The following is a 27,811-nucleotide window of genomic DNA, read 5'->3' as shown; positions in this document are numbered from 1 at the left end:
CATCCCTATTCCTTCAGACAGTTTCACTAAGTGTCTTACCAAGTCATCTCTCAACAACTAAATCATGGAGGAATTAATTGCAGACCTTGGATATAGAAATCATTTGGGAGGGAGGGTGTAAGAGGGGCCAAATAGGAAAGGGATGTGAAAAGGTCCCCCAGCAGCCCTAACCTCCAACAAACAAGGACAGCTTCCAGCTTAATCAGTTTTAATTCTGATTTTATTTCAAGAAGGAGTTCCAATGTTCTAAAGTTTGAAAACTACCCATCTAGTTTCATTACCTCCTTATTCAAATAAGAAAACCAAGGTCCAGAAAGTGAAGGGGATTTGCTCAGGGGTCATGCAGCAAGTCAGGGATAAACTCTCAAATGGGCCTCATGTTTCTGGATTCCTGCTGTGCAGTATGTCAGGGTGATGGCCACCCCAATGAGTCAGTTAAGAAATGGCCAGGCTTAAAGGCAGAAAATGCAGTTCCAAAATGTACTTTTGAAAGTTGAGATGAACTTTGATAAGTTTCCATGAAATCTATGAACTGGCAGCATCCTCCTTTGCATATTTATGAGATTATCCTTCGAAGCAGCATCTGGAGTGGGAAGGGCACCAAGGGAGGCCAGCACTCTGCGCTCTGGTCCTTCTCACAGGTCTCCAGACCTTGGGCAAGTGCTTGGCCCTCAGGCCCTAGTTTCTTCATCTGTAAAGGGGGAAGGACATTAATACTCGCCCTGCCTACTGTCCTGGAGTTGGGAGGTAACCACTGATGGAAAGGTGCTTCATGAATTTTAAGGATGTGAGATCCCAATTCTGACTTTTAAAATTTTAATCACCTAGGCAATCTATTTATTTAGCCCAGATATTAAATATTCTCCTTTCTTTGTTCATTAAAATAAAAGGAAGAAAGCCTTATTCTTGGGTGAGTAAAAACATCTCTAAAATATATTCTACTATACTCTAATTCGACAGCCCAGAAAGAGCATCTGACACTGTTTTTACAATTTGATGTCCAGAAATCAGGTCTCCACTGCCCCCCTGGTTAGAGAATGCTGGGCTTGTTAACAATCGGAAACATCTTGGTCCCCAGATGCCCAGCCAAGAAGCCCCTGAATCTGGTAAAGTATCCCATCTTGGACTAAATCTCTTTAAAATAGAAAAATGGCAGAAGAGCTAGAGTCAGCTCTCTGCACCCTGCCATGAAGCAATGACATTTGTTTTGAGGGAATACCATTTAAAAAAGAAAGCTAAGACTGTACATCCTGTATTTTTCCATAGGGCCGTATCAGTCTAGGATGGCAAGGCTGGGAGAGAAATGAGTAACATCCAGCCCAAACATCACATTCACAGGTGAAGTGATGAAGGCTCAGAGAGGGGAGGGATCTGTCCAGGTCACACAGTAAGTTAGAGGTCAGGCAGAAGAGAATAGACCCTTCCTCCTCCTATAACACACACTAAGTCACAGAGTTCCACTAATCAGTCACAAATGAGATAACAGCTGACACATGCCTCATTTTAGCCCTTTAAAATTACATATGTATCATCATGTGACCTTCCCTGGGAGGGAAAGTTAAAAAAAAGAACCCTCACAGAGCAATTCACTTCAAAAGTATAAAAAAGCTACATGCAGTCTGTTTTCCCACTGTTGGCCCTGCTAAAAACTACATCTACATATGAATCTAATTTGCATCTAATTTTTAGAAACATACAAAAGGAGTCATCTACAAACACAGTTTTTCCAACTCCTCACAAAGCAAAACAATCCATGACTTGACTTTTCTGTCCTCCTGTGATCCATGTTTCTATGGTCCTAGAAGAAAAGAGGGAAAGGATTAGAGAAGAGGCCTGACCTGTCGCAATCAAGCGTGTGTTAAAAAGAGGGTAGAGGAAATGATCCTTAAATCTCTCCCTGCCAAGGAGTGGTGCTGGTGGGGAGCAGAGGAGCCATGTAGGGTCCAAAGAGTACATATCAGACCAATGGATGGACACAGACGGCAGATTCAAGCTTAATATGAGGAAGAACTTTCAACTATTGGAAAATCCAAAAATGGTTGTCTGGTGGTGGTGAGCTCCATATCCCTGGATGTATGCAAGCAAGAGCCAGTCACTACTGCATGTTACTTTGTAGAGGGAACTCAAGAACTGGGCCATGGCAGTGGCCTTAAAATTCCATGGTTCTTTGTGGCTTCCTTTTGGAAATTCATCTATAATAGATTGTATTCATAGCCCAGTACCATTTCATACACACACACACACACACACACACACACACACACACACACACACACAGAATTGTACAGGACAAAAAGTCAACAATACATATATATATATAAAATACATACTAACAATACATATATATATAAAATAACAAGTCAAGTATAAGGAGGGCAACTGTAAGAGCTATCTCCTAACTGAATTTTTATTTGGTGATTTCACACCTTATGTTTTCTTCCCTATTTCTAGGAGCTCTACTTCTATCCTTCAACCCCAATGCTATTTCCTCAGCCACATCTTCCTGTACTTTCCCCAGTTCTAAGCCACTCCTCTACCCTCAAACTCACGCATGGCCCTCATTTCCTTACCATTGCATTCCTTGCAATTTGATGGTGTTCACTTTTCAGTTTTCTGTGCATCCCCTACACACCTGATGTACGGCTTTGGGTACTGAACGTGTGCAATGATAGTGGCTAGTCATGGAGTAATATGGATTACAACAGCCAAATTCTTTTGCTTTTCATAAGCTATCAAACTTGTTCCTCCTTTTTCCTGCTCTATTAAACAGCTGTCCATCAGCCTTGGTGATAGTGCCTGTTCAGGACTGTTCCTTCCTCTGATCCTGTAAGCAGATCATGCATTCCTGCCTTTGGCCTCCTGCCATGGGAGCAGACTTCCCCCTACCCCAGTGATGCTAAGCATCACTGTGGGACTTGCTTTGGCCAATAGACTTAAGCAGATGCCACATCTGAGCAAAAACTTTAAATGAGCTCATGTGCTTGCTCATTCCCTGTGTCACAAAAATGCACATATTTCCACATTGAGGCTGCTCCTCTAGCTGGTTCCCAACATGACTAGTCACGCGGCGCAGAGCCCTAGCCAACCCACAAGGCCTGTGAGACAAGGAATATAAGCAAGAGATAAATGTTGGTGGCTGGGAATCAGCAAGGTTTGGGGGCTGTTAAGCAGCAAAAGCTAGTAAAGGGATTTGTTTCCCATGTTCACAGTTGGCCTGTCAGGGGGAAAGATGCAACCGCAGCTCTCACCCAGGGGAACCGTGAGGACTAAGAGTCACCTGGCCAGGGGAGAGGCAGTTCTCTGGGAGATGTGCTGCTAAGCAGGTACAGTGTTGAGAACGGGGAGGCAAGGCCTGGAGACAGCAGAGCTGCTGAACAGAACCCAGGAAAAGACAAATGAAGCTTCAACTGTCTTCTCTGCAGGCACATTTTCACATGGGTGCTGTCACAGTGACAGTGTCTGTTCTTGTGTTGCCCTCTCTAAGAGGACTTGGAGGAAATACTCTTTCAGCCTCAGAAACAGTAAAAGATGACTGGTCTTTTCACCATATGGACACCCACAACACTCACAGCTCTTGCTTTGCATGCTGGTTGGGAAGCCCAGTGTAATATGTGTATAGAACATACTAGAAAGTCTGCCTGCTAACTGTAATATGTTTCTACTTTTGTTTTGCATTCCTTTTGATTTCCTCAATCTATATATTTTTCTTCTTTTTCATTACACATCTTATAAGCCATTGTAATCTCTTGTGATACAGTATATAAATACTGAAAATAACTTGGAACATGTACATTTACTCCATCACATGTGGTCATCAGGAGCTGGGAAGTGGGCAGCTTTGTGTCTGCCCAGATCTGTAACCGTCACTGTGCTGTTTGCCTGGGCCTGCCCAACCGCATTGGCTGAATGGCACTGGTACACTCCCTCGTCTTCTTTTCTCAGAGGGTTGATCTAGAAATACAACAGGCAAGTTTAAATAGTTCTATATGGCACAACAAAATTACTTCCTTATTTAGTTCTTAACCATGTGTCTGAACACTCATACCTTTTCAAAACAATAAAGCTATTTCTCTTCTTGTTGTGGCTGCCAAGAGAGAGTTAAATTTCCTTCTCAGTACCCTCTCTGTGTGGCTCTCATTTTAATGCTTCCCCTGCATTCTTGCTTTTTACTGTGAGCTACCTTGTCCTTTTACTGGAAGTGATAGGTATAAATTATAAGGAAAATACTGCAAATTAAAAGAACAAAAATCTACTGACCCAGAAATGGCTCACAAGTGCTCCCAATGGAGACAGCCTTTATAAAATAACACCAGAGAGAACCTTTTCTTGTAATAGGAGGGCATGTACTTGATTTGAAAACAGCCACAGACCCAACTGCATTCTGAGTTGCTGAGCTAGGAGTAGATGTCACCAAAGCTTGCAGAGATGTGTATGAAAGGGGGAAGATGCCCCGGAGAGGAGCCTGTTCTCACGCCCCTGCAGAGCAGACCCACAGCTAGCTCTCCCCTCTCTTGTTTTCTCTTGTAACAACCTCTAGCAATTGTGAGTCACTCTACAGACTGGAGAGGGTTTATGCACACCATCTCATTTTGAACTCATGCCAATCATGGGTGAAGGGGGAGAACTTTTATCCTCGTTACAGGAGGCTTGTGCATCACAAACTGTTAGGATCACAGAGCCCTTGGACACTGTCCAGTCCAAAGCCCTCTTTTTACAATTGTGGACACTGAAACTCAGAGAGGTAGAGTGACTAGCCCAACAGGAACCCCTGCTTCCTCACTCCATCCCTCCTTCAAACACATGGCATTCCTTTGTCTTAGTAAAACTGCTGCAAGTGGAGAAGAGCCCTGAGAATGCAAGTCTGCTGTTTTCTCTCTTTATCAGCCACGTGGTCCTGGGCAAGTACATGAGTTTCTTACAAATTACCACACACTTAATGGCTTAAGACAACACAGATGCATTATCTACTGTTCTTGAGCTTGAGACCTAATGGTCTCAGTAGGCTAAAATCAAGGCTTCAGCAGAGCAGCCGTCTCTCTAGAGGCCCTAGGGGAGAATCTGTTTCTTGTCTTTCCCACTGTAGAGACTGCTTGCATTCCTTGGTTTGTGGCCCCCTTCCTCCATCTTCAAAGCCAGCACCATGGGTCATGTTTTTCTCACACTGCCATCTTTCTTGCTCACTTTCTCTCCTGCCCCCTTCTTCCACGTTTAAAGGAATCTTCTGATTACACTTGGCCTACCCAGATAATCCAGGATAACTTCCTTATTAAAGTCAGCTGATTGGCAACCTTAATCTCCTCTTGCCATATAACATACACATCCACAGGCCCCAGGGACCAGGACATGGACATCTTTCTGGAGCCATTTTGCTTCCCACTGGAGATCACGCATGCTCCCAGTGGGTAATACTATCTACCCTGCTTTCCTACCAGTTATGGTAGGGTCCAGTGAAAAATGGATAAGAACAGCTTTGAACTTTGTGTAATGTGTGATAGTAATATAAACGGTGCTTTCTAAGGGCCAGTCAATAATAGCCAATAATCCTAAACAAATGAGATACTCACCAAAATCCAGGCTGTGGCCTCATGGTCAGAAGGGCCCCCTCGCACCTGCACAGCAATATTGATGTGGTCCCCAGGCAAGTCCTCCAGCACCTGCGTGCCCTCAGGTGACTGTGTGACCTTCAGAGGACAGAAAACCAGGAGGGGTTTAGAAAAAGCATTTCTGGATTAGGACCATTCCGCAGACATCCTCGCTGTCTTCATCTTCCCACTGACTTGAAGGCTGAAAACCTAGTACCTCTTATTCCCATTAAAACATCACTTTTTAAACTTAAATGTATGTATAGACAGCACCCCCTGCTGGACAGCAAGGTTGTGGGCACTACCGACTATCACAGAAGCAGTTCAGAACTTCAGGGCCCTTCCCAGGCCTGTTGAAATCAGGGATAACACATGTTGGGATCCATGCCAGTCAATCAAAAATTGATACGTAGGAAGATCTAGTTTTACAATAGGATTGGGTCATCTGCCATCAGCCAAGGCTTTCTAAAACCCAGATCCAGTGAAGTAAGCTCTAATTCCATTCCAGCTGCTCTAGGCTAGATAAACAGCAGAACTTCTTGGACAGCTAAGTGGCCAAGGGAACAAATGGCATAGAAGGATGGCAACCCCCATCCTCTGGGAAGAAAGCTTGGGGGTAAAAGTTCTGAGGCATAAACCTACAGAGGAGTGGTACCTAAGATATCTTTTTAAAAATCTTCTGCTCCCTGCATAAAGTTATACACACAAACACACTTAAAAGAAAAAAAACATTTACACATCTCTCTCTCACACACATTCACACACACACACACACACACACACACACACACACACATGAGTTCTTGGATATAAATACCTTCCTCCATGTGATGACTGGGATGGGCACAGCCCTCACCTCACAGGACAGGTACACCTGTGCCCCGGTGACGTTGTGTATACCCCGGGGTGGAACAACAACCACAGGAGCTGGGAGAAGAAGACAAGGGAACACAATCTTTATGCTGCCAGGTTCCAGGCACCCCACTGCTAAAATTCCCTACCTGCAGAGAGCCTGTAAGGGACAGTCTCCTGTGAAGGGAGCAGTGCAGGTGAAAGCTCTCCGTGAGAAAGAGCGCTCTGCTGGGCATGAAATCACAGAAGCGTTCTCCTCAGACCAGGCAGATGCCTGCATGTTTCCTCTCCCATCACCTTTGCTCTACCAACAGGAAAACAGGGATCCAGAGAGGAGGGGCAGCTTCCCAAAGTCACCCAGAACGTCTGTGGCAGAGCTTAGGTCTCACCACACTCCCTTCCAGGGCCTCTTCCAGGACCCTGGCTGCCATCTGCTTCCAGCTCAGTACAGGACAGCAGGCTCCAGGAGGGGCTGTGTCACTTCACGGACAGCAGTCTTCTGACAGATGGGCATGTCTCCTTCCACGTGGAGGGCATTTCAAAAAGTAATTCCCTGCAGAACAGCTGCACTCACCCTGGAGTGGAGATCCCCTGCGGTCTGTTCTAGATGTCCACTTGCACATCCCAGACTCACGGCCTCCACACATGGCCTCCCCAGCCCCTCACACACCTCCAGTCCCTGAGGGTGAAACTGCAGGCGTGCTAGCTAGTGGAGGGACTGAGGAAGGCCTGACAAATAGAAGTATATTGGGGAATCAGGCAACATGGTTCTTGGCTGCCAGAAATCACGGGTGTGGGCTTGCTGGGTGGGACTGTAGAGCATGAGGGCATCTGAATTGGAAGTTCTTAGCTGGCACTGCACACTGCGTCCTCCTCCTTGTGTCTTGCATCTGCTCCGCTCACACTGGGACTAAAGAATAAAGCCCAGCTGCCGCCGCTCTCTGCCCTCCACCCAGCTCCTCGGTGTCCCTGTTTCCCTATGCATGGAATGCACCCGTAGCTCCACAGGTGGGCGGCTCGCCATCCTACAAGGCCTAGAGGGTATGTGCCTAGACCGGGACCAGGGGCTCTGCAGTGCTCTGACCTGCTGAACCCCAGCCTGCCCTGCAGTCCAGGACTTCCGACTAGTCTCACCCGCACTAGAGGGCCCGCTTGGCTCACCCTTGCTCTGGCCCCACGGATGTGGGGGAAGGCACAGTATGGAGGCGTGGTGAGGAAAATGCTCTCTGCTCAGGTCTGCTGTCTGGGAGATGAGGATAGTGCTTCCTCTTCACAGGGCTGTTGAGCTGATCTTACCGTACAATGAGTGTGAAAGTGATGGTTCAAGTGGACATGATATGCGAGCAGGGGTCAGATTGGATGAAGAAAGACATGACGAAAGAGCAAATTTATTCTCAGGCCATCAAACTACAGGGTCTCTGACTCCTGGGCTTCACCCGGTGACTCCAGGCCAGCCTTACCCTCTCCATAGGCCAGCCCTGCAGAGGAAAAGGGCCTTTGCTCCCCTGGGTGAGGCTGCAGTAAAAAAGGAGAGCAAAGGGAGACATGGACCACAGGAAGTCGGGGAGGGACAGGCGTTAAAGAGAACAGAAATAAGCCTGGTCTGGCCCTCTCCAGACTCGCAAGCAGACACTGCCAGCTGGTGCCAAAAACTCTCTGGGAGATTATGTTAGAGCCAGAGAGTCCCAACTGGAAGGGCCCTACACTGCCCACTGCCAGGATACTTCCATCCTGATCTTCCACCATTTCATCAGTTAGCCTCCACTTACATGCCTCCAGTGATGGAGACCTCACCACCTATGGAGCCAGGCCCTTCCATCCTTGGAGAGCTCTGCTAGAAAGAAAACTCACTCTCATTTGGAGCTAAAATCCACCTTCCTGTAACTCCCACCTGTTCATCCCAGGGCTGCCCTTGAGCCCCTCCTGGATGCCCCAATGGCCTCAAGTGAGTTGAATACAGACCCTGCCCTCCCTCCCTGCTGGTAGCTTTCTTTGCCCTCAGCCTGATGGGCGCACTCCTTCAGTGGTGCCCATTTGACTCCCCTCCACACATCATGCCCCTACCCATAACCCCGAGTACAGCCACAGAGCTCCCACTGAACCACGGTCCTAAGCCTCTAACACTGCCCAGTGCACCTCAGCCACCAGCCCACGGCCACAAAGAGCCACAAAGCCCTGCTCTCAGCCGGGAGCCCCATCTGCGAGGGACAACAAAGACAGCCTAATTTATTCACAATCTCCTGCCAGCGCTGCCTCTCCCAGAGCTCAAGCTGGTCCTCAAATGGCTCACTGGGGGAACAACCAGAACTGCGTCTTATTCCAAAGCCCTCAATGGATTCCAAAGAGACTCTCAATCAACGTGTTTTACTTTTGTTCATGTAAAGTCATAAATTTTAAATGAGATTTCATCAGTCCCTTTCAGGCCTAAATTAATAAAGCAGTAAATCACATTTCATCTTTCTCTCTCCTCACATCTCATCTTTCTCTCTCCTCACATCTCCTTCTCCCTTCTTTCAAAAACTACAATTAAGAAACACTGTCTTGTAAATACTGTCTTTACTGCTGATTTGGGGGCAGAAAATACCATTTCTTTTACAGAAGAGCCCCCTGCTTTTGATTATAAAGTGACATTCAAATTTTTATTTGTAAATTTACATACAGCACATGCACTCTTTCTGGTGTACAGTCCTAAATTTTGACAAAGCATACAGTTGTGTAACCACCACCATAACCAAGATATAGGACAGTTCAGTTGTTTTGAAAAATGTTCTGATGTGCTCTTTATCACAGTCTGGTTTTAATTTTAACATATCTGATTTGAAATTTAAAATATTTTTATCCATAATTGCTCTGTATAATCAGTTGTCATCATCATGATAGTAATAATGGTAATGATGCCACCAGCTAACACCAAGAGCTCACTGCATGCTGGGCACTCTTCTCCTGTTTACAGGGATTCACCCATTTGATCTTGCCAGCAATCTTACCAGCTGCCAGCTGGGGACGCTAGCCAGGGTTACCCCATCCTAAATGGTGGAGTGAGGCTATGAGCCCAGAGGTCTGGCTCCAGGCCGTCCCACTATCCTGCCCTCTCCTTAGAGGGCACTTCCATGTGCACTGCTCCCGGCATCTTCACCCCAGCCCTGCAGAGTTGGTGCTTTTATCCCCATCTTACAAGTGAGAAAAGCAAGGCTCAGAAAGGTGAGGTGGCTGGAGGGGCAGGGACTCAAACCCAGGCACCCTGATCCCATTAACTCCACACTGTAGTTTACAGTGAAACATTTGTTATCTGTTCTGACTCCATTCCAGAAAAATAAAGTTCCTTAGGGATTGTGTTGGGTCCCAAAGGCCACCCCAGTTTCGATGATTCGCTAGGTGTACTGACAGCTACAACTCACAGCTACTCAAAGGAGACAAAGCAAATCACCAGAGGGAAAAGAGGCTCATGGGGCTAAGACTGGGACGAGGCACAAGCTTCCAAGAGCCTTCCCCAGTGAAGTCACCCAGGATGCACTTAATTCCCCAGCAACAAACTGCGACATTTGTGAAATGCCATCTCTTGGGGAAGTTCACTAGACAATGCCCAGGATTATTGGGGACTGGCCACCTAGGCACCCTCTGCCTACTATGGACCTAAATTCCAGGCTCCCAGAAGGAAAGCGGATGTGCAGTTATCCTTGGTACAGCTGAGGCACAACAAGCCACCCTTGTCAGTTCTGAGAATGGCACAGTCCCTCCCGGAGTCCAAGCTCCCATACACCAGCCAAGGGTCAGCCTTGCTAGCAGGCCTTTCTAAGGATATGCTTAGACAGTATCAGGCCTCCCATGTTGATTCTTCTCTGCGCAGGAATGAAACCCTTCCACACAGCCCTGGAGAACAGCTCTTGTGAAGATACCATTAAGGAGGCAATGTGTCCCTTAACACATTCCCAGTCCAACTGTCCCCAAGGGCTCACTGGAATGTGGTATTGGAATCCTCAAAGACATGACTACCACAGGCAGGAGGAACCCAGGTTCAAATCCCATCTCTTCCACATGCCATTGTTGTGACATGGCCTGTTTCTTCTGTAAAATGGGCACAGGAATCCATTCTCCCTCCCCACCCTCTCCTCATAGGTTATTGTGAGGAGCAGTTACAGGACCCCTTGCAAATTGTACAAGGCTTCCACAGAGGGCCCTGAGGTCTCTGCAGGTTGTGCTACCCCGAGGGTAGTCACCTTGAAGGTGCCCTGAGACACCTGTTCCTGCCTGCCTGGGACTCTGTACTGGCCTCTGGTGAGTGGGATTATTGGTGGGTCCTGCCTGGAGGCCCTAAAGGCCATGGTCCATAACCCTCACCCTGGTGAGCCCAGGGCTCAGTCTCTCATCTTCCTGTTTCCAGAACTGCCATACTCCTGGAAGAGCCAGGCTTCCTTTTCTACCTGCCTTAGAGTAATGTGGCTTCCAAGAGGGAAGATGGTCCTGGCCATCCCAGTCTGCGAATGTGCCAGCTTTGTCTCTCTAGTTCTTCCTTGCTAAATACTTGTTTCTTCTGCTTGTGCCAGCAAGAGCCCTGGAAATGCTGGGATGGCACAAATCACCTACCAGGTAACACAGAATTGCCCCCCAGGTGTATACCCTCAGAAGCGGCACTGTGGATGGGCAAAATAGTACCAAGGAAACTCAAATGCCTGTGGGTCCAGTCACCAACCACGGGGACTCAGGCAAGTTGCTAACCATTTCCTCCTTATCTGCAAATGGAGATAATGACTGGGTCCACATCCTCTGGGATGACAGAAAACAAGGAATGTGACTGTTATTAGCCACGTGGATCTGTACAAATGAAAGTGATCGGTATTATTATAGCAGGGGATGATCTGTTCTCCATCCCATTTGTCCTTGGTGGCTGGAATGAAAGATTTTCCCAAATGACTCTGAGATTTCTTTAAAGTTAACAGTACTAAGGAGAGAAAGAACATCAAAAGTCATCCCCTAGGACCTCATCTGCTTGTTTGAAAAAGCACAAAACCACAGTTTAATAATCAACACACTGAACAGCCCTGATAATTTATGCTAATAGTCACATTACAATGTGGAAGGAGAAACAGCTTAATCTGGCTCCCTGCAGCCTGTGCTTCAAACCCCCTCCCTAGGCATGAAAGGCTTCTGAGCACAAGACCCCCCTTCTTTTGTCCCTTTCACAGAGTGGCATTCGCTGCCTTTCGTGGTTACCTAGTAACACGTGCCTTGCACAGACAGATTTCTAAGTGGAGCTGGAATTTCAACTGGGGTGAATTTTATAAGATTCAGGATCTCAAGAGCTCACTGAAGCTTCGAGAGCTCAGTGTCCTGGTGGGCCTTGGCCCAGGACCCTGTTCCTATCTAATTTAGCATTCAAAACACACTATCAGCCTGCCATCTGTAGGTTTCCAACCCCCTCCCAATGTTAGCAAATAGAGTGCATACATGGAACAACATAGCCTTTTAAAGTAATAATACCGACAACAACAATAATGTCATGTGGCCTTACAGTCGAGAAATGGAACCAATAATTTAGTACAGGATGCAGCTTCATTCTGCAGGCTGGCACTCAAGCCTTGGAGTGACCCTGGGGCAAACTTCTGTGGGCTTCACCTCCTTCCCCAACCTTCCCATGGGTAGCTGCCCAGCAGGCCCACTGTTTACACTCACCACAGGACCTCCTATCTCCCTACCTTGATTCATGTGCCTCCCATCTGCCCTTCTCAGCCCAGCAATTTTCTATTCATCCTTCAAGGCTATTCTCAGATGTTTACCCTTCTGTGAAGCTATCCCTGTTCCTCTCAGGAGCCATCACCCAATTCTAAACAGAGAAACCAGCAACAAGGTGCAGGAAAAACAGGAAGATGGATCCAGATTGAAAAACCCTCAAAATTCAAGGGTAGCCAGTTTGTAGCCCCTTCCTAACCAGGTTGCCAGTGGGCTAGAGATGCATGGTCCCGTCTGAGAAGAGCCAGAGAAACCCGAACTGGAGCCCCTCCTCAGCTGGGAGCCACCATGTGGCTCCAGAGAATTTCCTGTGTGTGTGTGTCACTGCACTTCTATTAAACGGGAGTGAGATCTGGCCAGGGTAGTAGTAAAAACCGAGTAGAAGATGGGATGTGAAAACAGTTTCCATCAGTAAAGAATTCTTTATGTGGGAACAGAGTGTATCTTCAACAAATGTGTGTTGATCAAGGGATTATTCTCATTATTAGGCATTTTGGAGCAATTCTGAGCAAAGCAGGAAAGGTGAGAATTTAAGCCTGAAAATGTTCCAAATGCCCCTCAGAGTCATGGGTAAGAACACATCCCACATGTGAGGAAACCTGATAATTATTTAGGGAGGCTTCATTCTGTCAAAGTCAGGTGCCTGCTTATTGAGGATAGGTGAGTTGCTGAGGAGGGGTGACTTTATTACCAGTATTGAAGCAGAACAGCTGCTGCTCTGACTCAGTCTCTTTCCCTTTAACCAGCGTCCCTAGGGGCATTGTTAAAAAGTGCTCCTGCTGTGTCCTCTGAATAAAGAGTGCTTTAGGGCAGTGCAGAATGAGGTGCCACCTTGCCAGCTAGGAAAGATCCCCCAGTCCACACCTTCCTGCTTCACCAGGACACAAGGGCAGGGGCTACACAAACATTTCAGGCTAAATAGTGTTGGGGAAACAGTGCCTGGGTCTGTGGCAAATGACACAATCACTGGTGGGGAAGTAGAGCTAAATTCTGGGCAGGCCTGACGGCTGTCTCTCATGGGATCATTAAAAGCAGCTTCTGAATCGCCTCTGATTGGCCCATGAACATTGTTCCTTCCAGGGCCTGTGCCTGGGGTGGGCCTCAGAGCCCATAGATCAGAGTGGAGGGGCTGTCACATTTACTTGTCATTTGGTAATTTTCAATGAATTAGAGATATGGGGTTTCCATCTGCCATCTGGCCTCCCTCTGGTAACCATGACAACCACCACCTGCCCGACTCAGCACTATCAAGTCCTGCCCTGAAAGAGCACTGAACAGGGGTGCTGGGGACATGGGAGCTGATCAGGCTTTACTGATCACCCTGGATGAGTCTCCTGCCCCCTGGGTGTCACTTTTCCCTTCTATTCCCACATAAAGAATCCTCACCAGATCTCCTCTGCATAATAGATTTGGTCTAAATGTCTTCAGGCATTTCTCTTCCTAGGAACACAATGCCAATGCGGGGATAAACCATCAGAGACATTAGCACTGGCTAGATTCTGGGGACCCAATCAGCATTTCTTCTGTCTCCTGTGTGTGAAGGGAAAGTGTTACCTGTCTGGAGACAAAGAGAACTGCCTGTGAATTAACTGCTGAGGAAAGCATATTGTAAAAGCAAGTGACAAGAACTGGAAGGAGGAGGGAGACAGGACTGTTTAAATGCCAAAGGGAGAAACAAAGGTTCAAAGTGAAAGGGATCTCAACCATGGCTCCACAGGGGCTGACACAGCCCAGAGAGGGTAAGGGGCCAGCCCGAGGCGACCCAGGGAAGTAGCAGCACGGGACGCACCAGGCAGCCCTTTCCTCCACTGGGAACCCCAACCGGGAATAGCCAACAGTGACTTTCCTGTGCCCTAGGGTTGCCTCATTCCCCTCCATGGGCCACACCTTGTTTTCATGTTTCTGGGGACAGGAGCCTTCCTGCCCCATCTCCAACAACCCATTGGGTCTCCTTGACTTAAGTGCATCTCCCTGGAATGCATGGAGGGAAGGAATGCTAGAAACTTCCCCAGACCTGAAGAAGGCCACCCCCACCCCAACGGAGCTGAAGTCATTACACTGACTTAGGCAATTACGTCTGGACTTGGTCTCCGGGCCCAGGCCAGAACCCCAAGCTGGACTCCTTGGGACTGTCTGGCCACAAGCTCACTTAGCCTAAACTCTCCACAGCCCTCTCCAGGCAGCACAGACGGGTAATTCTTCAAAACCTGACGGGCCAGCAGAGTGGTCCACTCAAAACATCCTTAATGTTTTGGTTTAGTTTTTTAAAATTACATATAGAGGGTGGACAAAGATGGCACCCATAGATGGCTTTACCAATAATGTTAATGAAGTTTAAGTTTGCAGGTCCCCAGCAATGACTAGTTTTCAATTCCTTTACTTAAAGTGGGACCCTCCAAATTATATAAACCTTAGTCCCACAACAACCATGTCTGTCCCTGATGGCACCATAATCTTTTCGGATCCTGTGTCTCCATTCTGGCACCATTCCTCCTCCTCCAACACTTTTACCTTCCCTCTCTCTGTTCAAACAACCCACTCCTGGTACAGGACCCCAGGTTGGACCTAGTGGGAAACTCTCCCTCCCAATGCCCAATCCCGTGGAGAGAAACATGCCAGGCCTGCAAATAATTTTATCAGCGAGTATCAAAGGGATTGCAGGCTCACCAAAATTCCAACCAGCTCACTGGCTGGTGTCTCCATGAGCTTCCTAAGGGAGGGTTGCAGGATGTGGATTACTGTTTCCTTGAGCATCTGCTCAGGTAAGAAAAACTGCTCCCGAAGGAAAAACTGAGAGCTGGGTAGCACGGTCTATTGTTGTACAGGGGAAAGGGGACAACCCTTCACCCCACACCCCAGAGGGTTAGGGTACCTCTTTTTCTACCCGCTCCAGCACCACGGAGCGGGGACGGGACTCACCAAATTCGCAGAGGCCGTCGCGCACCTTGTGCAAGTGACCAGGGTGAGCGCTGGGCGCGTGCCAGGCGCGCAGGCGCAGCGCGCAAATGCTGGGGTAGGAGCGGCCGTCGGAACCGCAAACAGCGCCGCGCTGCGCGCATACGCAGAGCCCAGTGCCCTCGGGCGCCGCCCCAGCGGTGCGGCTGGCGCACACCAGCCCGGGGCCACAGCGCGCGCCAGCCCGACCCCCGCAGCTCGCGCCCTCGGCGCCCAGGCAGCTCGCGCAGCAGCCGCACTCGTCGCGCGCAGCTATTCTGAGCGCAGGGCAGCGAATGGGCGCCGGACAGCGCTCGGGCCGGCAGGGACCGCACTCCGTGCGTCGGCCGCCAGCGCTGCGGAGCCCGAGGCCCGGGGCCAGTGGCGGCAGGAGAAGCAGCAGCGGGAAGAGCACGGGTGAGCGAGTCATGGTCTATCCCCGGACGGCAGTGGCGCCTCTGCTTGGCGCTGCGCTCCGCGCGCGGCGCAGCCTCCCTGCCCGCCCCGCGGCCGCTGATTGGCCGGGCCTGCACCGCGGGGCGCCCGCAGACTGCGGCCGGCCAGGACGCTTCAGCACGGTGGGCTCCCTGCTGCTCCCCGTTCCAGCTGGAGTGATGTCCCGAGACCAAATTCCTGACACCCAGTGGGCTGTTGGGGAGACCGAGACCCAGTCGGAGCGGGAACTCGCCCGAGGTCGCTCTGGTTGTGCCAGGATGGATGTGTGGTCGCCAGATACAAGGCTGGCTCCAAATATTACACCCCTTAATCATCCCAGAAGGATGCGCTGTTTTATTTTATTCTGCGTTTAGTAGTTAACAAAGTTATATTTTAAAAAGGGAATATATGGTTTAAAATTTCATAGCTTACAAATGGATACAACGATGAAAAAAGGGTCCCTTTCATCCTCTGTCCCAGTGCTCTAGGTCAGTCTCAATAGGCCACTCCTTCTCAGCTTTGTGCATATTTCCAGGAATTTTGTATGTCTATGAAAGCACGTATGATTGTTTAATGTGTGTGTGACCAACTGAAGACAGTAGACAGAAGGAGGGACTTGCTAACCAGGCTTTTTGGGTAGCTTTTCCTGACTTCACCCCTCAGTTTTCATTTGTCCATGCTGTTTACTATCTTTTCTGAACAAGAGGTGAGAAAGCTTCTTAGAGTCTGGGAAGACCAGCGACAGGACTCTTGGGTGGTATCCATTCAGCTTTTCAACACTAGTTCCTTCCCAGTTTGCAGTCTTTCATGGAATGTCCTCATCCCCCAAAGGATAAAAAGATGTAAAGACATATACTTTATTCACCAAAAGACTGGCAAGATTTTGCTAAATTACATTGTAGCAATTTGGGGTATATGGATTATAAATGTGTTAGACCAAGGAGGACAGAATATAACTCTGAATCGAGTTGAATTTATTGATACAGGTGCACCTACCTGAGATCCTGGGTTCAGTGTGTTGGTTTGTGTAGCTGGAAGTGCCTCTGTAGTTTACTCAGCTGTTTAAGTGAAACTGAGACTTAATGATGACCTATATTTAGGCATGTTGAGATGCCAGTACTTCCTTAGTGTGTCATAAAAGAAGGAATCAAAAAGCTTAGGAAGATGCTGGAGTAGATTTATTACGGACAATCTACACGTTCATCTACCTACTCCATATCCTAAGGGGGCCCAGAGGACATTCCCTTCCTTGTGACATTGGGAAATTCATTACTGAGGGGAGCACTGGTATCCTTGAAAGTTCCGTGGTTGCTTTCTTCTGTTAGCCACATAATGACAAATGGGAGATGCCATCATTGAGATGGCTCCCGAGTGCCCTGGGGATGATGGGAATCCAGAAGAAGAGAGGCCAGCACTTAACTGCCAAGGGCACAGCAGGGCACAGGTCCCATGATGGACAGTAGGATGAAGGGGACTCTCAGTGTTTTGACCCACAGCGATCGTTGTCATTGCCAGTTGCCACAGAGTTCCTAGGAATTAAACAGTGAGCAGCCTATTAAAATGTGACTTGCTGCACACAACAGGAAAGGCCCCAAGCCTGGTGTCCAAAAGCTGATTTGAATCGTTAGGGTCTCATATCCAGTTTTTAGACCTAATCTAGAAGGGGAGGCCAGTCCCCTTGAAGAAGGACTCTGTACACATTTTATAAATCCTCCTGTAAGCCCTCTCCAGAAGGACCTCTGACCCTTTACTAGAGTGTTCCACTGTGGCCCTCAGTCAGAGGAGGCCTTACGATGATCAGGCCCATGTTCAAATCACAGTGAACCCACCCTGTGGTTACTACCCCAGGTCCTGAATAGAATAAACATATTTGGCAACTGGCAGAATCCCAAATCAGCTCTGTGACACATGGAATAAGGGCTATTATAAGAGGCAGGGTCAAGTGTAAGCCCTGGAACTTTCCTTTCCTACCAGGAGAGTTAAATAGCTGCCATAAGTTTCCTCATAAATAACCAAAAGATGTCACCTTGCTAAAGGAAGGATTCATTTTCTTAGGAGACAGCACAGCCTTGATTTACATGAGGAAAGTAACTGCCTCCTTTTAACATGCCTTTCCTACTTCTTTCAAAGTCATAATGTGTCGTTACTGTGTAAGGAGCATTTGGTCCCTTCCTGAGCCAGTGTCAACATAAAAACAGTTGTTTTTTCTTACTTTCAAATGTCTCCCCTGTTGTGGGGGAAATGGTTCTCCACTTATCTTTCTACATCATATCCCTAGTTTGTAGATTCATTGGTTCATTCTTCATTCGGCAAACTCTCAGAGGGCCAACGACTGCATGCCAGGCCTGCACAGGGCACTGGTGGTTAGATGAGTAAGCCAGGAGCTGGGGCTTAAGAAGGCGGCTTTGGTGAGGCAAGTGGGAAGCAATTTCAATGCAGTAAATGCTACTACAGGAAAGTGCTGGGGGAAAAGAGGCAGGGAGACTTTCTGGGAAAGGTCCTTCCTAAACAGGATCTTCAAGAGCCAGGGCTACCTGGAAGGAGGGCAGAGAGAGGCGATGGTGTGTCTGAAGTCATGGAGACCAGGCAGAACATGGTGCAGTCAGGAGCAAGGAAGCTCAGCCCAGTCACAGGGCTGCTTGGGGGGTGTGGAGGTGCAGGGGCGAGGCCAGAGAGGGCAGTGAGAACCACACCGTCATTCTTGCCTGGCCAGCTGAGAAGCTTGAAAAGGTGGAATCCAGGCTTGGCCAGGTGGCTCAGGCCCGCATTGCTGTCTGACAGAGACACTTTAAAGGTGAAGGACAAAGGGACAGCACACACCCACCAGGGAGCCAGAGGATAAGTCTTTGAGGAAAGTCCTCCCTGGTTCTCCATTCTTCCCTTCAGCCCCTTTTTCTAGGACTTCCACCAAAACGCAGGGTTAGTGCTGTGGCCCCCTGTGCAAATTGCCACCTTGTGGACAATGCAGGGATTACAGATCCAAAAATGATAACTGTTCCTCGTTCATTAGCTCAATACATATTTCCTAATAATTCAAATGAGCCGAAGTGCTGGGATAAAATGCTCTTAATTATGAGGAAAGAATAGAAATTCATACAAATAATCACCAAATGCTCAGAGGTGTGAGGTGGGCTGAAGCAATGGGGTCAGTGAAGGAAATTCGGGAAGGTTTCACAGAAGTGACATCTCAGCTGGGTCTGGTAGGGAGAGAGGGCCTTTTTTTTCTTTTCCTCTTTTCATATATTTTTCTGTGCATACACAAAAATGTCCTTTTTTATTACGGTATCATTGATATATATACTCTTATGAAGGTTTCACATGAGCAACATTGTGGTTACTACATTCACCCATATTATCAAGTCCCTCCCATACACCCCAAGGCAGTCACTGTCCATCAGTGTAGTAAGATGCTATAGAGTCACTACTTGTCTTCTCTGTGCTATACGGCCTTCCCCGTGCATCCCACTACATTATGTGTGCTAATCATAATACCCCTTAATCCCCTTTCCCTCCCTCCCCACCTAGCCTCCCCACTCCCTTCCCTTGGGTAACCACTAGTCCCTTCTTGGACTCTGTGTCTGCTGCTGTTTTGTTCCTTCAGTTTTGCTTTGTTGTTATACTCCACAAATGAGTAAAATCATTTGATACTTGTCTTTCTCCACCAGGTTTATTTCACTGAGCATAATACAACATAGCTCCATCCATGTTGTTGCAAATGGTGGGATTTGTTTTCTTCTTATAGCTGAATAATATTTCATTGTGTATATGTACCACCTCTTCTTTATCCATTCATCTACTGATAGACACTTAGGTTGCTTCCATATCTTGGCTATTGCAAATAGTGTTGTGATAAACATAGGGGTGCATCTGTCTTTTGAATCTGGGATCTTGTTTTCTACAGGTAAATTTCTAGGAGTGGAATTCCTGGATCAAATGGTGCTTCTATTTTTAGTTTTTTTTTTATATCATTAATGTACAATTACTTGAACAACATTATGGTTACTAGACTCCCCCTATAATCAAGTCCCCCCACAGACACTCTTACAGTCACTGTCCATCAATGTAATAAGATGCTATAGAATCATTGCTTGTCTTCTCTTTATATACTGCCTTTCCCATGTCCCCCCCCCGCTACATTATGTGTGCTAATCATAATGCCCCTTTTTCCCCCTTATCCCTCCCTTCCCACTCATCCTCCCCAGTCCCTTTCCCTTTGGTAAACTGTTAGTCCATTCTTGGGTTCTGTGAGTCTGCTGCTGTTTTGTTCCTTCAGTTTTTTCTTTGTTCTTATACTCCACAGATGAGTGAAATCATTTGATACTTGTCTTTCTCCACTTGGCTTATTTCACTGAGCATAGTATCCTCTAGCTCCATCCATGTTGTTGGCAAATGGTAGGATTTGTTTTCTTCTTATGGCTGAATAATATTCCATTGTGTATATGTACCACATCTTTATCCATTTATCTACTGATGGACACTTAGGTTGCTTCCATTTCTTGGCTATTGTAAATAGTGCTGCAATAAACATAGGGGTGCATCTGTCTTTTTCAAATTGGGCTGCTGCATTCTTAGGGTAAATTCCTAGGAGTGGAATTCCTGGGTCAAATGGTATGTCCATTTTGAGCATTTTGAGGAACCTCCATACTGCTTTCCACAATGGTTGAACTAATTTACATTCCCACCAGCAGTGCAGGAGGGTTCCCCCTTCTCTGCATCCTCCCCAGTATTTGTTGTTTCTTGTCTTTTGGATGTTAGTTATCCTAACTGGTATGAGGTAATGCCTCATTGTGGTTTTAATTTTCCTTTCCCTGATAATTAGCAATGTGGAGCATCTTTTCATGAGCCTCTTGGCCATCTGAATTTCTTCTTTGGATAAGTGTCTGCCCATTTTTTAATAGGGTTATTTGCTTTTTGGGTGTTGAGGTGTGTGAGTTCTTTATATATTTTGGATGTTAACCACTTATCGGATATGTCATTTACGAATATATTCTTCCATACTGTAGGATGCCTTTTTGTTCTACTGATGGTGTCCTTTGCTGTACAGAAGCTTTTTAGTTTGATGTAATCCCACTTATTCATTTTTGCTTTTGTTTCCCTTGCCTGAGGAGATGTGTTCAGGAAAAAGCTGCTCATGTTTATATTCAAGAGATTTTTGCCTATGTTTTCTTCTTAGAGTTTTCCGATTTCATGACTTACTTTCAGGTCTTTGATCCATTTCAAGTTTACTTTTGTGTATGGAGCTAGACAATAATCCAGTTTCATTCTCTTACATGTAGCTGTCCAATTTTGCCAACACGAGTTGTTGAACAAGCTGTCATTTCCCCATTGTATATCCATGGCACCTTTATTGTATATTAATTGACCATGGGAGAGAGGGTCTTTTAAAACCACCTCCGACATCTTCACTTTACAGAGGGGTGACTCAATATAGGCTAGGAAAGGACTTGGCAAAGTCTCATAGCCCTTCAGAGTAGAACTGGGTTGAGGACCCAGGTCTCTGGGTTTCCCAGCCCAGAGCTCCTTTTACTGTACATGGTTGGCCTCTGGTTTAAATGGGTTTCCCTCTTGGTGCTCTAGAAATAGTCTTCCGCTGTTCTCATCTGTCCCTGAGCAGCCCCATCCCAGCAATTTGTCCCAGCCTGCCTTCTGGTGCAATAATATCATTCTCTGAATTCCATCTGTGATAAATTGCAGAGCACCAAAGCCTTCTCCAGGGAGGACACCGAGCTTAAACTGGGATCTTAGCCAACCTGGGAAGAGGGTACAAGGTGTGTCCCTAGAACATCCGTCCACAGGGACTTCTTCGCACACAGGTACTTCATAAATATATGTGACATGAATGAATGAGAGAAGGCAGGGGAGGTGGATTGCACCTGAGAGGGCAGTCCAGATCTCCTGAGTACTTCCCAGAGTGTAGTCTGGGAAAATAAATTGTGGCTGGTCACAAAGGTCACTGAATGCCCACCTGAGGAGTTTGTCTTTATTCTGCCAACAGGGGGAGCCAGGCCTGTTTGTGACAGAGGACAAGATTGGAGTATAAATTAGTTTGTCCCTAGTCAAGGGTCACACCTGCTCCAGAAAGCCATCTATATTACCCAATGAAGAAATTATACTAACTTCCAGTTATCTGGGTTGTTTTATTTGTAAATTTAATAATTAAGCCATATGTCTATAAAATAAATAGAGGCTATCTTGTGATAAGCTCCCAACACTCAGGAAACAAGTGCAGCCCTTGTGATGCACGGCTGAATTTCCTTCTGTCATGCCACCGGGACGCTGAGCCCTGCTAAACACAGGGCTAAAACAGTCTTCCTAACCTGGGTGCCGGTGTAGTCGGTCATCTCTTTCCTCACGCTCTACCAAGTTCAGCACCGTCACGTGGCTCCTGGAAAGCAGTCCCTAGTGGAGTGCTACAGGGCTCTGCTCTATCCAGGGTTTTTACCAATAACCTGGATGACTCAGCAGAAGTATTTAAATGCCCCCAAAGCTTCAAAAAGGAATTAATATGCATTTAATAGAGGAAGCAATATTTTCAAATGCTTGCATAGGCTAGTATGGTAGAGATAAATCAAATGTTGGAATGTTCTACAGATACATGTCAAGTTTTCTTTTTGGATTCAACACTAAAATGAGGAAGCATGAGAGGGAGAAAATGAAATCTGCCCCACGGCATTACCTCCAGGTTCAGAAGGGCCCTGTCTGGAGTATGGTAACCACTTAGAAATGGGTGCTCATCACTGTGGATGAAATTTTACTGAACCTTAAGCAGTTTAGAACAAATGTCTTAGCTTTCCTCCCACTTTAAGATGGCTGCCTCCCCAACCTCCCCAGGGCAGTTGGTAGCAATTCAGTTATGTCTCTTCCTTAATTGTGTGAAGAGAAGAATTGCAGAATTGTGGGGGAAACCACCATGCAAATCCAAGAATTTAAAATATCCATTTGAAGCCTTGGCAGTGGAGCCAGGAAGCACCCGGCAGATGGGCACTCCCGGAGGAGATAGCATCTCCGAGGGCCTGGAGGGAGGTGGGCCTTGCAAGTCTTTTCTCTGAACAGTGTGGCACGGATGCACCAAGAACTGCTTCTTCCAAGGAAGGAGAGGGCCTGGTTTCATAGGAAATGCATTTACACTGTTCCTAGGCATCCAGTAAGAGAGTTATATTTCACTAGGTCCCCATATGTCTCTGTCTTGTTCATTTTTCTCTTACCATTTTCAATTTTGAGAATAAGCATCTGTAAGGCATATGCTGTATTTCAGATATCATTTTGAATCAGATCTAATTGTGGCTTCCTAGCCACTATGATCTCATGGGAAGATGTGACTTGGACACAGTTAACTGCGATGTGATTGTATACCCTGCATTCCAGTCAGTACCCAGCAGTGTAGCATCCAATAATAGCTACTGTTCACCGAGTGCTTACCATGTGTCAGGCACCCTCCTGAGGGTCTTATGTATATTAGCTCATTTCAGCGTCCTACATCCCATGAAGTAGGTATGGCCGATTGCAGGTAAAACTGAGGATCAGAGATGTTAACACTGTAACTTGGCCAAAATGACAGCTAGTAAATGGCAGAGTTGGCCCCAAAGTCCACACTCTGAACCACCTCACCAGCATGCTTCTCCATACATATGTGTTAAATGAGTAAATAAAGAAGGCCTAAATATGTGCCATAAGAGAAATGTAGACTAAAATTCCATCATGGTTTGATCAGGAGACATTTCATGTCAGATAGTATGCTTGAAGTAGGACTTAATGAACAGAAAGGATGGTGGTAAGCAGAAGTGAGAGGAGGTGTGCCAGTTAGGAGTAAAGGGATCAAAGAACTCAGACACAAATGGCCTGAATTGGTCGGTTACAATGCCTCTTCGTTACCTCCAGGACCTAATTGGAGCTGATTGGGCCAGGGGTGTTATGGATTGAATTGTGTCCCCCCAAAATTTGTATTTGGAGCCCTAATCCCCAGTACCCTAGAATATGACTGTATTTCGAGATGGGGCCTTTAAAGAGGTAATTAATTAAAATAATGGCATTAAGGTGGGTTCCAGTCCAGTCTGACTGGTGTCTGTGCACGAAGAGGTTAGGACAGAAGGAGACATCAGGGATGTACATGTGCAGAGGAGAGGCCATGTGGGGACACAGCAAGAAGGAGAGAGGCCTCAGGAGAAACCAAACCTTCTGGCACCTTGATCTTGGACTCCAGCTTCTGGAACTGAGAAAAAATAAGTTTCTGTTATTGAAGCTAACCAGTATGTGGTATTTTGTTCTGGCAGCCCTAACAAACTAATGCAAGGGAATTATGACTGAGCCAAATATCAGAAAGGCATAGGCTGTCCTAGGACCCGCCTGGGGAAAAAGATAAACTTGGACAGATATATTATTCTAGCATTTAGAACCAGGGGAACCCTAGAAAGAAGGCAATGAACCCTGAGGGTAAAAGCTGAAAGGATACCAGGACGGTGATGAGTTGAAGCTGTGAGAGAGCAGAAACCATAGGAAGCAAAGGGCCTGAGCCATAGAGAGAACAGATTGGAGCAAGAATGCCCAAAGGGAAAGAGCCGAGAGAGAGCTCCCTCGGCCACAGGTGGGGAGGAGCCATTCCCAAGAATGGCTTCACTTTCCACACCTTCCCAGGGTTGGTCGCAGCCCTTGCAGGGGAGTAATAGGAACCCCCTTCGACTCAAGGCAACTTGAGTGGATCTCATGCCTTGCTCCCTAAAGATCCAGATTAGCATGAAAGACTGTGTTTAGGGATGGATAAACAACTTTAAAATATGTAGAAGTGCACAGTGGCAATTAGGCTGGAAGGGAGACTGAAGCAACTTCTTAGAAGGTTTGGAGTGCCATGGTGGGGCGCAGACCCTGGGAGGACACTCAGCAAGTCTGAGTTGTGCTCTAGGGAGAGGTTTTGGTGCCTTAAGCGTGGGACTGGAGGCTGCGAGGCCATTAGAGCACTCTTGCACTAGTCCAGACAGCAGGTGGTGAGCGCTGGGACTGCGGCAGCAGCAGTGTGAATGGAAAGGAAGTTGTGTTGATTAGGGTAGGGACTAGCTGCAGCAAAGTGTATGATGGCTCTAACAGAACAGAGGTTTATTCCTATCACATTAAAGTCTCAGACAGCTATTCCTGGTCTCCTCAAGTGTTGATTCAGATATCCAGGCTCCTTCCATGTTGTAGCTCCACCATTCTGAACACCAACTCCAAGCTGGCAGAGGGGAGAAGAGGAAGTGAGCCCTCTGACACAAAGGTAAAGGGATGGGTGAGAACCGCTGGGAAGCGGAATGAATGAAGCAGGAGAAGGGGAGGAGCCACTGACAGCTTGTGAGAGGCGGAGTTTGGTGGTACCATTCAATGGCCCAGGAGCTGAGGATGCAGTGAGCTGACAGTCAAGGACACCTGGAGTCTAGCTCCCATTTGGCCCAGAAAGTCATTTGGAAACAAAGAGGCCAGTTTGAATCCACAAGCCATTCTGGTAACTGGGAAATCTTAACGTATGCTCAGCAGCAAGAGTCATGCTCTGGCCTGATCAGAACTTGACTGTTCCTTAGGTTCCTGCATCTCTCTGGCTATTATTTGGTTCTTAGTCCCACTGACGAGTGCTTAGCTCTTGCTCTGTCTTAGGGCTGGGCTCCTAAGAGAGAGGCTCTGCTAGGCAGGGTGTCTGTCACAAGTAAGAGACTGTATGGCTTGTGACTGGCCGCTCTCGGGTCAGGCACGCAGCCGTGGCCCAGTCAGCAGTGCTCTGGGGCAGAATCGTGTGGCACCAGCATGGCTGCTCATGCCCTGGCCACAGCTCTGGGGGCACAGCAGGCTTTCTGAGGCTTAGCCAGTCTTGTTAGTATGCTTTCCTTCCCAAAGCCTCTGTTTTCTTCTTAAAATAAAGGACTTGGACCACATGATACTTTCAAGTCTTCTGTGTTATGTGCTGTGTTATCTGGCATAACACTAGCTGCTATAACAAATAAGCTTGCACTTGGCTGGCTTCGTACCATAAAACTTTATTTTTCTTGCCCGCACAGCAGTGTGTGAGAGGGCAGTCAACGTAGAGGGCAGTTTCCTCTACATGATGATTCATGGATCTGGACTCCCTCCATCCTATTTCCTTTAGGGTCTTTGAGCCCTAAACCAGCACACAGGGAAGGAAAAGATAGGAAAGACACATTTGCTTCTTAATTGTTTTGGCCCACAAGTTACTCATGTCACTTCTGCTCACATTTCATCGGTGAGCCTTCGGCCCATGTTTGTTCCTAGATACTGGACCTGGGGAGTCTGGCCTCTGGCTGGGCAGCTTCATCCCAGTGCCAGCCTCTCCTTATGGAGAGGGAGCAGCAATTCTTGGTGGACAGTAGCTGGTTCCACCACATGGGTGGTGTTCAATTTGAACTTGTCTCCAGCTCCTTCTCCCAACAATGGATGGCCTTGTATCCAAGGAGAATCTTGAAGCCAGTGGTCCTAGTTTCCTAGTTTATTGCCTTGAGGCAGAGTCCTACTTTATTGCCTGTAATAATTTTTACAGCTAGCCAAAGAAGCCTCAGCTGCTGGGCAAAGTTCTAGTAGCTTAGGGCCCCCTGACCACCCTCAACCCCCAGTGCCCACTGCAGGGGACTCAAAGAGATAGCCAGAGTCCAGGAGAGAGGAAAGAGGGGGGAAGTTCCTGCTTTTGCATGAGGAAGCACGAGAAGGGGAGGAAGAACAGAAGAATAGCCCGCAGTGTTCTGAAACAAGGAAGGCTGCCTGCTTGCTTTCATTTCTCTGGTGAATATTTGACTGGATGTTTGCTTTTTGTCTGAGTTTTTGTGTGCTGTGAAGAGAACTGGGCAGAACATCAGAGTATCAGAAACGATCATAACCAGGAGGCCAGAGAAGCTCAAAGACTAATCCAGAGAAGCAGCTTGCTCGCCGGGGCTGCAGGCGGTGCTTTTCCACCAAGATGCTTTCCACAAGTGCAAGGTGAGTCAGCAGGGTCAGATCTAAGACGAGCCATGCTAGACAAACACATGTCCTGGCAACCGTCTTCTCTGATGGTGGTTTGTGGAAACTGGGAGAAGGCACAGGTTAGCTCCTTTGTACGCAGGCTAGCATGGAGGAAGGAACCATGGATCAGGTCTGGGTCAGTGAAAAGATTTCTGTTTGTCTTCAGTTTGGAGCCACAGAGCAGAGTGGGACGAGCCCAGATAATGGTGTTAGAGGACCCAGGTTTGAATCCTGGCTCTGTAGTTTCTGGCAAATCTTAAAGGCTCAGTTCCCTCCTCTATAAATCAGGCAGAAGAGCCCATGTCCTCCCTAACACCCAGCTTTGTGAAGAACGTCTGAGAAAAGAATGTGAAAGGACTTTGAGATCTGTGAAGTCCTGTCCAGATGTCAGGAATTAAGAATTCTCACTCAAACATTTAAATGCGAACGTTTGATCATATCTGATCACAGAACTGAAAGAACTACCACAAAATACAGCAAAAAGTAAGCCACCACTTTCTGGGTCATCATGTATCTGCTTAGATTGTTGAAGAATGCTGTGGAGGATGAAGAAGGGAAAAGAAGTAAAAAGACCAACAGGTATAATGAGAGTCACTTGGAAAAGGAGATACAGGCTTCCCCTTCTATCTGAAAGTAGAGCATTCCTACAAAATCTTTTGTAAGCTGAAACGGCATTGAGAGAAGATGCAATTACCCTTAATTTAGATGGAAAAATTTTGAGCATTCCTGAATCCAAGAAATAACCTCTCTTAGGCTTTTCTGATACCTTAGGACACATCTTGTTAATGGATGCACAAAATGGGCGGCAGTTGTAGGGAAGAGGAAAAGGCCTGAGAACCAGCATGCATGGTGCTTCTCAGTTAACAAGGCACCATTTGTACCTGTTCCCTAATAACCAGGGAAGTGCTGGCATTACAGCCACTCTACAGACAAAGCAGCAAGGCTTCCGGAGGAGAAATGATTTACCCCAGGTCACAAGGTCTCTGACATCAAATCCCAGAGTCTTCCTTCCAGATCTGAGGACCCTCGTGAGCATGAAGACATCCCATACACCGACAAGGAGGTCACCAACCCAGAGCCGACCATCCCTAGTTGTACAGCGAGGCCAAAATGGATGCGAGTAGTCAGGCAAAGGAGAAGAAAGCAGATTTGGACATGCAGAGAAGACAGACACCCTGGGAAAGAACTGAAATAAAAACAGGTGTCAGTGTGTCTTTCACTGTAGAACATTCCCCTGATTCTCAGAGCCACAGAGAATGTGACAAACCAACAGACAGAGACAAACCAACAGGCCTAAGAGAGAGAAGCAG

At 47.2% G+C, this 27,811-nt stretch overlaps 2 protein-coding genes across 5 annotated transcripts in view; one reads left to right on the top strand and one right to left on the bottom strand.

Annotated features, from left to right (window-relative positions):
* Positions 1-202: 202 nt before the first annotated feature.
* On the bottom strand, positions 203-15,737 carry IGFBPL1 (insulin like growth factor binding protein like 1). Its single transcript, XM_017681067.3, has 5 exons — positions 15,081-15,737; positions 6,400-6,509; positions 5,565-5,681; positions 3,792-3,951; positions 203-1,798 (listed from the first exon to the last, which is right to left on the bottom strand). Exons 1-4 carry the CDS (start codon positions 15,523-15,525, stop codon positions 3,802-3,804), a joined length of 822 nt encoding a protein of 273 aa, XP_017536556.2. The 5' UTR covers positions 15,526-15,737; the 3' UTR covers positions 203-1,798; positions 3,792-3,801.
* A 9,579-nt stretch (positions 15,738-25,316) lies between these two features.
* LOC108410104 (stimulated by retinoic acid gene 6 protein-like) overlaps positions 25,317-27,811 on the top strand; it is a 44,133-nt gene continuing 41,638 nt past the window's right edge. For 2 of the 4 annotated variants that reach the window (XM_037004303.2, XM_037004289.2), the window contains exon 1: positions 25,317-26,477. In XM_037004303.2, the coding sequence (XP_036860198.2) occupies positions 26,458-26,477 (20 nt within the window). In that variant the 5' untranslated portion in view covers positions 25,317-26,457. The remainder of the gene's footprint in view (positions 26,478-27,811) is intronic. The other 2 variants (XM_037004281.2, XM_017681068.3) reach the window with 2 other exon arrangements.

Source organism: Manis javanica, chromosome 2 (assembly GCF_040802235.1).
Source record: "Manis javanica isolate MJ-LG chromosome 2, MJ_LKY, whole genome shotgun sequence".
NCBI classification, from domain to species: Eukaryota; Metazoa; Chordata; class Mammalia; order Pholidota; family Manidae; genus Manis; species Manis javanica.
This window is presented reverse-complemented; position numbering and strand designations above follow the sequence as displayed.